Source organism: Anabrus simplex, chromosome 7 (assembly GCF_040414725.1).
Source record: "Anabrus simplex isolate iqAnaSimp1 chromosome 7, ASM4041472v1, whole genome shotgun sequence".
In the NCBI taxonomy this organism is placed as follows: domain Eukaryota; kingdom Metazoa; phylum Arthropoda; class Insecta; order Orthoptera; family Tettigoniidae; genus Anabrus; species Anabrus simplex.
In genome coordinates, this window is record NC_090271.1 from 167677479 (window position 1) to 167689486 (window position 12008).

The 12008-nt window shown below is 40.5% G+C and overlaps 1 protein-coding gene across 5 annotated transcripts in view; it reads right to left on the minus strand.

Moving 5' to 3' along the window:
* LOC136877760 (aminopeptidase N) overlaps window positions 1-12008 on the minus strand; it is a 210109-nt gene that overhangs the window by 161247 nt on the left and 36854 nt on the right. For all 5 annotated transcript variants that reach the window (XR_011018591.1, XR_011018592.1, XM_068228638.1 and 2 more), the window contains exon 3: window positions 6950-7372. Coding sequence is in view for 3 of the 5 variants with exons in the window: in XM_068228638.1 (XP_068084739.1) it covers window positions 6950-7372 (423 nt within the window). In the remaining 2 variants the exon portion in view is untranslated. The remainder of the gene's footprint in view (window positions 1-6949; window positions 7373-12008) is intronic.

Here is a 12008-nt window from a genome sequence, read left to right on the forward strand (position 1 = left end):
CAACGTGTATGCACACGTAAATGTCTTGTGTGAATGTCATACATTCAAGTGTGGCGATATATTTTTACAATTAAAGATAAAAATTTCATTGTTCCGTATTGAAAAGTATCACAGTTAAATTGAAATAATAAATATGGTAGTTCAACATATTCAATACAAGTAAATAAGAGATGTTGAGATTACATTCTTATTTAATTAAAAGTGGAAATGGTACCGGTTTCGACCCCAGTCTGGGTCATCATCAGCCGATTATAACTCGAAAAACAATGCATAAGTAAGAAAGAAGTTAACAGTCAATTCCACACAATATCAGTTGAAGAGGCGATATAAAAATGACGGGGGTAGGCACTGTTACATTCAGAAAAAGTGGAATGTAAGTCACTTAAAAGAAGTAATGCGTAATCTTCCGAGCATCAGCACGGCACACGCAATGTTTGGCACTGTCTCACAATGTTCACGCATTACTTCTTTTAAGTGACTTACATTCCACTTTGTCTGAATTTAACAGTGCCTACCCCCGTCATTTTTATATCGCCTCTTCAACTGATATTGTGTGGACTTGACCGTTAACTTCTTTCTTACTTATGCATTGTTTTTCGAGTTATAATCGGCTGATGATGACCCAGACTGGGGTCGAAACCGGTACCATTTCCACTTTTAATTAAATAAGAATGTAATCTCTACATCTCTTATTTACTTGTATTGAATAGGTTGAACTACCATATTTATTATTTCAATTTAACTGTGATATTTTTACAACACGTGAATCATGTAATAGTCTTCTTTGGATGAGGCACTTTCAAGTGCTAGGTAGAGGATGTGATAAAAACTTGGTGTATACTTTGAAAACTTGTTGGACACATAAAACTACTCCTCTGTGTGGTGTCACTTAAGGACCAAATAGCAGTGCTGCTGTTGTACCCAGCAATGTCTTCCAATACTTTTGTTACAGGTACTATAGGCTAAGGTTTTTCAGTCCAGCATGGAATTGTGAGCCTTGCTTGCCGTGCTGTGTAGTTTACCATGTGGAGAGGAGGTATACCTGCTCTGACCAGGCCTACACACTTTAGTTTGCATGGTATTTGCATGGTAAACTACACAGCACGCTAAGCAAGGCTGCACAATTCCATGTTGGAGTGAGAAACCTTAGCCTACAGTTAAACAGCATACCACCTAATTACATGCCTGTAACAAAAGTATTGGAAGACGTTGCTGGGTACAACAGCAGCACTGCTATTTGGTCCTTACATGACACCACACAGAGGAGTAGTTTTATGTGTCCAACAAGTTTTTAAAGTGTAGACCAAGTTTTTATCACTTCCTCAACTTAGCACTTGGAAGTGCCTCATCCAAAGAAGACTATTACATGATTCACGTGTTGTAAAAATACATCGCCACACTTGAATGTACGACATTCACACAAGACTTTTACATGTGCATACACGTTGCAAAATCACGCTAAATATTTTATAAAACCCTCAATTTTCAAATGTGAAACTGTTGTTAAAAAATTTTTATATGTCACTATGTTTATACATTGTTATCATAACCTATTATGTATCTTGTTAGTTTTGTAATTTAGGCTGATGATGAAGTCATGAAAGAAATTAAGCAGAAGAACAATATGGACATCAATGCATTTGCATTTGCAGATGATGTAGTAATTTGGGGAAATACAGAGAAGGAAGTCCAAGAGAGGCTGAACACCTGGAATGAACATTTGAAAGCACACGGATTAATAATTAAATCGAAAACTGTTACTATGTCTGTCAACAGGCAGAAGAAGAAAGGAAAAATAATGCTGGAAGGTACACAACTGGAAACAGTAGACCAATATAAATATCTTGGGTGCATCATTTCAAGTGATAACAGAATACAGCATGAGATTAACAACCGCATTCAAAAATCAGCTCAATTTTACCACCAAGTTCGGAACCTCCTCTGGAACGAACAAGTTCCCTTAAGATCAAAGCAGATTCTATTCCAATCATACTTCACCCCCATACTAACATATGGCCTAGAAACCTGCACAACAACCCAACAAGTGGATAGCAAACTACAAGCCGCAGAAATGAACTATGGTACAGAAGACAAAAAGGGACAGGGTAAGGAATGAAAGAATAAGGGAACAAGCTGGTGTGTACCCATCCCTGAATGAAAAAGTGACAAGGGCCCGTTTGAAATGGTTTGGCCATGTCAAACGAATGGACGATGGAAGGACAGCAAAACAATGGCTACACACAGTCGTGGCCGGAAAACGACCGGTAGGAAGACCTAGGAAGAGGTGGCTGGACCAAGTGAAAGAGGACATAGGAACAAGAGGAATCAGCTGGGATGTCGTCTTGAGAGAAGAGTGGTACATGGACAGACAGAAGTGGAGAGTGCTCGTAAACCACACCCGGGCAACTGGAGTGGAAAACTTATGATGATGATGATGATGATGATGATGCTTTAGAAATGTGTCAAAACTGGTCCCTTGAATAAAAACATGTTGTAAACACTATCCTGTACAACATACACTTTGTATTGAACACTTTTGTGATCTCAGTTCAGTATGGAACCATACTTTAAACACCACTATGAGCAACATCAAGCAATGCGCTCGTAGTATTCTTTCAAACAGTGAACCACAATGCAATGAGAGGTCTTTCAACAATCAACATCATTCTATCACCAAAGACTTACGGAGCCACCACAATAACACATTAAAATCAGACCTCTAGGCATGAGCAAATATCATTATCACACATGTAGGACCCAGATCTGCTCCACCACACACACACACCAAAATAACAGGGCGTATACCTCTGACAATTCCCATAATCACAAGGGAAATAAAAAGACTCGTAGAAAAAAAATAAACAAGATGAAAATCCGGCTAGAATCAGCCAACAACAGTAAAATATGAACCAATCAATCATAAAGTACAAGATAGCTATGACAAACATATCAATAACAAAATAGGTTAAGATTACTTCACCTTAAGATGTTGCAGGAGATGAAATGAAATGTCGTATGGCTTTTAGTGCCGGGATATCCCAGGACGGGTTCGGCTCGCCAGGTGCAGGTCTTTCTATTTGACACCCGTAGATGACCTGCGCGTCGTGATGAGGATGAAATGATGATGAAGACAACACATACACCCAACCCCCGTGCCATTGGAATTAACCAATTAAGGTTAAAATCCCCGTCCCGGCCAGGAATCGAACCCGGGACCCTCTGAACCGAAGGCCAGTATGCTGACCGTTCAGCCAACGAGTCGGACGTTGCAGGAGATAAATAATATGAAAAGCCAGAAGTAGGCAACTGCTTGCATAGAACACATTTAAATTATGAAAGTACCATCAGTAAGTTAAGGAAAAGGAGCGAATACAAGTAGCCTCTATTTTCATATAAACAAATCCAGAGAGTGAAGTCAAGGTAAACAAAAGGTCAAGGCAAGGCGAGAAAGAAATACGTTTATGATAGATATGTGTGCATCTGTCATTAACAGGACTAAATAAAGAATCAAATACCATATCATGAGTCTGATGAAGCCATTAATGATCAAGATACAGTAGCTCCAGGCCAATATGCTCTCATCTGCACAGAAATAGCTGCAAAGGCCATAACACTGGCTCACAACTTTCCACAAACACAACAAAGTCCTTCATAGTCTGAAACCAAGAAAGGCTCCCAGACCAGATAACATACATCTAGAACTCATCCTAGGGCAGAGGCCAATCTCTGAAAACCAGGCTCATCTTTTTGATCTTATTAATATGGGAAACCCATAAATTACCTGCTAACATGAAAAATTCCACCATTGTCACAGTCTTCAAGAACGGTAATTGAAGCATGTGTGGTTAATATCATGACATTCCCTTGCTCTCCACAGCAAGAATTTTTGTTGTTGCTAGAATCCTGGTTGAATCACTCCAAACTGTCTCAGAGTACATACTTCCAGAATCTCAGTGTGGGTTTTGTGCATCTAGAAGCACTATTGACATGATATTTTGTGCAAGACAACTGCAGGAGAAGTGCAGAGAGTAACAAAAACCTGGGATTTTAGCATTCTATGATTTGTAAAAGGCCTTTGATACTGTGCCTAGATACCTAAATTGTATTAAGGTGCTTTCTCTGCCATGAACATTTTGTACGATTAGTCAGAGCACTTCATGATGTCCGACTCGTTGGCTGAATGGTCAGCGTACTGGCCTTCGGTTCAGAGGGTCCCGGGTTCGATTCCCGGCCGGGTCGGGGATTTTAATCGCTTATGATTAATTCTTCTGGCTCGGGGACTGGGTGTATATGTCCGTCCCAACACTCTCCTCATCATATTCAGACAACACACTACACTACCAACCACCACAGAAACACGCAATAGTGCTTACATCCCTCCATAGAGGGTTGGCGTCAGGAAGGGCATCCGGCCGTAAAAACAGGGCCAAATCCACATGTGCGACGCAGTTCGCACCCGCGACCCCACAGGTGTGGGAAAAAGCGGCAGGAAAAGAAGAAGAAGAAGAAGTCAGAGCACTTCATGATGGTATAGTTAGACAAGTTCTGTATCAGAATGATATAACAGTGGAATTCCCAATTACTAATGGACTTGCAGTAAGCAAGCCTGTGACCTTGCTCCTACACTTCTTGCCCTGTACCTTACAGCTAGGGTGTATGAGACGTCATCAGCTAACAACATAGGTGTGGAAATCAGATATCTTTTCAGTGAAGAACTTTTTTATCAAACCAGGTTCTGTTCAAAAGGACTAACCAAGCTCACCTGGGTAACTGAATTACAATATGCAGACGATGCTTCTCCAACTGATGAACCCAATTTTAACACACTGGGGCAAAACGCTGGCAACCAGGAATGAATTAGCCGGAAAATTTATAATGTACAATGACGGACCAACTACATTGGTATTATAAATTTACTCATTCGGGACAAATATTTCGGTTCCCTATGGGAATCAACATCTACATCATCTCCAGCTCACCGGGCAAGTTGGCCGTGTGGTTAGAAGCGCGTAGCTGTAAGCTCGCATCCGGGAGATAGTGGGTTCAAACCCCACTATCGGCAGCCCTGAAGATGGTTTTCTGTGGTTCCCATTTTCACACCAGGCAAATGCTGTACCTTAATTAAGGCCATGGCCACTTCCTTCCCATTTCTAGGCCTTTCCTGTCCCATCATCGCCATAAGATCTATCTGTGTTGGTGCAACGTAAAGCAAATAGCAAAAAAAAAAATAAATTTAAAAAACCATCTCCAGCTCATGCAACTATCAGTCAGCTGCTTCAAGAATGCATATGAAAGGTTTAGTCTGACTATAAACATTCAAAAAACCAAGGTGCTTGCACAACCTGCTTATGGAACTACGTTCCAAGATCTTAAGAGTGCCATTTCAGATATGTCTCAGGAACAAGTACAACATTTCTCACCGAGCAGTGACCACGTGGTTTGGGGCACATAGCTGTCAGCTTGCAATCGGCAGATAGTGGATTTGAATCCCACTGTTGGCAGCCCTGAAGATGGTTTTCCATGATTTCCCATTTTCACACCAGGCAAATGCTAGGACTGTACCTTAATTAAGGCCACAGCCACTTCTTTCCCACTCCTAGCCCTTTCCTATCCAATTGTCACCATAAGACTTACATGTGTTGGTGCAACGTAAAAAACAAAAATAACATTATTTCTTCTGTCTTGGAATTATCCTCTCAACATGGTGTACTTCGGAAAAAGACGTGGAAGACTGAATCCTTGCTGCCCATATAGCTTTTGATTTTTCTGAATAAAGATCTGAGTATATGCACCAAGCTGTTGTCATTTTGACATTACTGTATGGATGTAAAACCTGGGCCCTTTACTGCTGTGACATCAAGAAACTGGAAAGCTATCACCAGCAAAAGGTATGGACCATTTTGAATATTAGATAGGATGAACAACAACCGACTACCTTGGCAAATCTTGTACAGTGAATTTAGCACTGGCAAGAGGCCTTACGGTGCTCCTCTGAAAAACTACAAAAATATTCTCAAGAAGATCATGATAAGCACGGGAATAAGTCCAAATACCTGGCATACTCAGGTAAATGACCACACTCGCTAGCGCACAAATATCTCAGCTGGCGTTGTACAATTTGATCATGACTATATGATGATTGTTATTTAAAGGAGCCTAATACCTGGTTCATCAGCTCCATTGTATAATTTGAAGAAGTACATCAAGAGAGCCGGCCCCATGGAGTAGGGGTAGCGTACCTGCCTCTTACCCAGAGGCTCCAGGTTCGATTCCCGGCCAGGTCAGGGATTTTTTGCTGGATCTGAGGGCTGGTTCGAGGTCCACTCAGCCTACATAATTAGCATTGAGGAGCTATCTGACGGTGAGATAGTGGCCCCGGTCTAGAAAGCCAAGAATAACGGCCAAGAGGATTCGTTGTGCTGACCACACGACACCTCGTAATCTGTAGGCCTTCAGGCTGAGCAGCGGTCACTTGGTAGGCCAAGGCCCTTCAGGGCTGTAGTGCCATGGGGTTAGGTAGATCAAGAGAAGAAACAGAGACTCGTGAAAAATGGAAACTTTGCCAAATCCAGCCCCGCCCTATACTTTCCGTTAGCTGCAGCATATGTTGTTCTATGCAAGGACTGGCCCACTAAGTTATCAATGGCACCATCATAGATGAACAAAAGGAACAGGCATGAAACATACCTTTGAATACAAGTATCGGCTGACAACAATGGCAAAAAGCTACTTTTCTAACAACCTAAGTTGGAGCAAACCTAAATCAAAATCAGGATAAAATAATCTACTGTACAGTGCATTTTAAAATATTATTGAAGTAGCATGAATAATCCACAAAACAGATAACCCATCATAAATAATTAGAAGTTTAATGTGGATTCTTATACCTTCTAAAACATTCCTATTATAGATCATGAATCATGAATACTACAAATTTTACTGGTCTTACCTCTCACCTGAATCATCATAACTGTGCTTCAGGATGCCAAGCCGTGAGTTTGTGATATGTCCAGTGAAATTGTTGATATCCACTCTGTACACTTCACCCTGATGCAGCTCTGATGCCAGCAAAATGATGAACCACTTGTTCTGTATCTCCTCTTCTACATCAGATATCACCACTCTCTCGCCTGTTGAATTCCTTGTTACTGAGATCGTTGACTTGTCGAGGACCAGTTTCTCAGCATGAAGGGTGATACTGTTGGTGTCATGAAACACCTCCACAAAGAGGCTCTCCTGTCCGGTGAATGTACAGTGCTGGTAATCAGGGATAAATTCCACAGCATAACTAATTGGCTTCACAGCAGGAGACAAGCGCTTAGGAACTGGTACTGGAGCATTCCATAACTGCAGTAAGGCCCCAATGGAAATGCTGCATCATTCAATCAAAAACACTAGGTATCATACTTTTTATAATACTAGTTATTAGGCACAAGACATGGATATAAAATATGTAATTACTGTATGTATTAAAGCACAAATGAATATCTAACACCACAGTCAGTAAGTACATGGAATAGCAGTTAAGGTGTAGGCAGTCATGCAAAATGCCATATTCAATTTTTATGTCTGCCAACATTAATACACCTGAAAGATATTTGCAGGAAGATCTTGTACGGTTGTTATGGTACATTGATGGTGGTGATTGTTGTTGTAAGAGGAAGGGAAAAATGGAAGGGGTCTGACACTTCAAAAAATGAAAGTATCTCCACAGAAAGACAAGAGCCACAAAGGGTGTGAAAAATGAAAGACTCCCTAGGCCTCATAAACCTAATACCGTCCAGCTAGGGGAAAAAACAAGAAGTTACCAAGGGAGGTCAGATAGGATAGATGAAACTGAGGAGCCTGGCACAAGTAAGTGGAAGCAATGCTAGGACTCAGCTAAGGGCCCATGGTCACCAACTCACATTGCCAAGCTTAGAGCTCCTGGGACCCCTTTTAGTCACTTCTTAGGACAGACAGGGGATACTGTGGGAGTTCGCTATGGTACAATATGAGATAAGTATGGAGGGTGTGGCAAAATGGTGTTACTAGTTCCTCTTGGACAAACACAGAGTAACATGTAGCAGTAGACAGTTCTTCCTAAGCCATAACTCAGAATACTTGCAATGAACAGAACTGTGTAGATATGAAGGATTTCCTTGTAGGTGTTCTTGTTTATAGTTGTTCCCTGCAGGTTGAACTCCATATGTACAATTACTAATGAGTCAAAGAACAGTTCAAACATCACCTTGCCATTTGACCTGTCTTATCACATTCTTTTTTCTGCCATGGCAATATTCATGATTTCCAGGTGGCTGATTATTACTTCAGTTGTAGATTGTACAGAAAATTCCACATTTCCTCTCCTGTTATGATCTAGTTGAGAAATGTCCCATCATCATCAACGTTACCAACCAGGTCCCCACAAATGTTCATGCAATCATCATGTTGGTCTTACGTTAGGACGGTGGCACACTGTCATCGGTAACAGATGCCATGTTCAGGTCTTCTGACAGAATTCTGTGACGTGTTCCAAGCTTTAAAATACTGGAACACCCTTTCTCCAGTGGTCACAAATATGGAGGGCCCAAGCTCAGGGTATGGGTGAAGACCCCAACGACATCAGTGGCGGAGAAGGTGGACATCCATATGGCATCGGTGGCAGAAGAAGGAAACTTGTAGCATCTGCACTCCAGATGAGCGGCTAGGAGAAGGTGTCTGTTCTCCAATGGAGTGACCTAGAATAACACCTGGCAGTAGGTATTTAAAAAAATGGTACCGAGATCAATAGCTGCAGTCGCTTAAGTGCATACTGTATCCAGTAATACCAATATAAATGGTCCGTTATTGGACATTATAAATTTTCTAGCTAACTCATTCCTGGTTGCCAGCATTTCGTCCCAGTGTGCTAAGTTGGGCTCATCAATTGGTAAATAGCGCACCCACCAAGACACATGACTAGTGCATACCGTGAAGGCCTTCATTCATTCAGTCAAATAGTTATTTCATTCCTGCCCAGTAAGGGGCAGGCGGGCCACCAGCTAAACATGTAGCTCTTTGGCCAGTGAGTGAGTATATAAAAGTTGAATTTTGGAACCTATACGTAGAAGTATGTCTCGCACATACTGAAAACAAAACAAAGTCAAATACAGAGTGAGACTGAGAAAATGTGAAACATACACAAGTATATAACAAGGAAATATTATGTGATTTCTTCCATGTCAGTCTATTTTTCATTGATTTCAGTTGGCACACAAAAGAACAGTCTCGTGCCGATGATTACGACACTTGATATAAGCACTATAGTCATAACAGAATTATGAAGAGACTAAAGAGAAAATGAATAGTAACTAGTATAGGAATAATAATAATAATAGTAATAATAATAATAATAATAATAATAATAATAATAATCATAATAATAATAAAAGATAAAAATGTAAACACACAACACATCGTACTGAGAGAGAAATGTCTTCAGTTCATCTTGACCTATGATACAAAAAGCACTATGGTGGAAGCAGAAGGAAATGAACGAACACTAGTGAAACAATGAGGACACGAAAAACACAGAATGATGGAAAATGAACACGGATAGAGATGACACTGGTGGTGTCGTAAAACACTCAGACACAGATATTGGAGGCCGGTACCACTGCCGCGAGGAACATCATAATATCCAGTAAAAGAAAAATTTAGAATAGTGAAGGCCACTGCGTACGCTACTTGGAGCCACCGTGCCAATGCACTATGAGAGACTTTGTCTCATTACCAAAATTTGATGCCTGCCTGGCCATCAGATGATATAGATGTTGATTCCCATAGGGAACCTGAAATATTTATCCTGAATGAGTAAATTTATAATACCAATATAAATGGTCCATTATTGGACATTATAAATTTTCCAGCTTACTCATTCCTGGTTGCCAGCATTTTGTTAGCACACTGGGGCAAAATGCTGGCAACCAGAATGAGCTGGAAAATTTATAATGTTCAATAATGGACCATTTATATTGGTATTATAAATTTACTCATTTGGGACAAATATTTCAGGATGTGAATCAACGTCTATATCAGCATTCAGTATTCGGGAGACAGTGGGTTCGAACCCCACTGTCAGCAGCCCTGAAGATGGTTTTCCATAGCTTACTATTTTCACACCAGGCAAATGCTGGGGATGTACCTTAGTTAAGGCCATGGCCGCTTCCTTCCCACTCCTAGCCCTTTCCTATTCCACCATTGCCATAAGACCTATCTGTGTCGGTGCGATGTAAAACAACTAATAGAAAAAAGGTATAAAATGCCTTTGGGAGTGGCAACCCCATCATAATAATAGTCTATATATGGTATGGTACTAGGAAGTCAACCTCGGAAAAGGCTAGGGTGTCCCCAGCTTAAAGCAACCTGCAGTTCTCAGGGGACTGGGGGAACTGTGAGAAATGGGCGAGCAGTAACCAACATTAAGATAGCAATAGTAAATCTTATGACCCTGACAGGAAAGGCGGAGGAAGTAGTAGATTTCATGGAGAAGGAGAAGGTGGAAATGATGGGGCTGAGTGAAGTGAAATGGAAAGGTAACGGAAGGAAGAATTTGATGATGATGATGATGATGATGATGATGATGATGATGATGATGATGATGATGATGATGATGATGATGATGATGATGATGATGATGATGCTTGTTGTTTAAAGGGGCCTAACATCTAGGTAGGAAGAATTTGAGGAAAGGATACACATTATACTAGAGTGATGGCCAAGAAGCAATAAATGGAGTGGGACTAATAATTTTGAAGCAACTGGAGGAGTATGTTGAAGTGGTAGAATGTGTTAGTGACAGAATCATGCAGATTAGACTAAAGATGAAGAATAAAGTGATAGACTTCATACACGTGTATGCACCACAGACAGGAAACAGGGAAGAAGATATTGAAGGATTCTTGAAGAAAGAAGAAAGAGAAATTTCAGGTGTGAAAGTGGTTATTATGAGAGATCTGAATGCACAGGTCAGAAATGAGAGACAAGGAAAGGAAGAAGTCACTGGACCATATGGATATGGGAAAAAGAATAGTGAAGGAGAGGAACTAGTGGACTTCTATGAAAGGAATGGATTTATAGTGGGGAATAAATGGTTTTGAAAGAAAAACAGCAGGAAAATTATGAGATATGGGTGGGGTGACAGAAGAACAAAATTGTAATTGACTACTTTTTGGTAGAAAGGACTAATCGCAAGATGTTGATGGATGTGACAGCTTTACCAGGAAAAGCATTTGATGGTGACCATAGAGTCATGGTGGCAAAATTATGGTTGGGAATAAATGGAAAAACTAAAAGAGATAAGAGAAAGCAAAATAAAAGTATGGAAATTGAAATACAAAAATGTACAAGAAGATTTTCAGGAGAAATTAAAGCAACAAATCTCAGTTACTGAAGTGGAAAATGTAGAAGAGGAGTGGACCAGTTTTAAAAGGGCATTTGTTAGTACAGCAGAGAGTGCTTGTGGCAGGACATCTACAAGAGTGAAAGAAAAGAAGACACCGTGGTAGAATGAGGAAGTGAAGAAAGTTGTGAAAGAAAAGAAAACAGCCTGGTGAGAATGGAACTGAGATCAAACAGAAGAAAGCAAAAGGAAGTATCTCAACAGCAAACGGAGATGTAAGAAGGTGGTAGGAGGAGAAGGGTTGGGAAGAATTTACACAAAAAATGGAAGAGGATGTAAGTGGCAGTAAAAGGATGCTGTATGGACTTATAAGAAGTAAGAGGACAGAAAGAGTTACCACAAAGTTAGTGGAAAAAGAAGATGGGGAATTGTTAACACACCCAGAAGAGATAAAGAGAAGATGGAAGGAGTATTTTGATAAACTATTAAATGTGAAGGGGAGATAGAAGCAATACAGTGTGAGAACTCAACAGAGAATGATATAACAATGCGGGAGGTGGAGTTAGTTGTACAAAAGATGAAGATGGGAAAAGCAACAGAGATGAATGAAATCAGTGTGGAAAGGTTGCTGGACCTGTTGGTATGC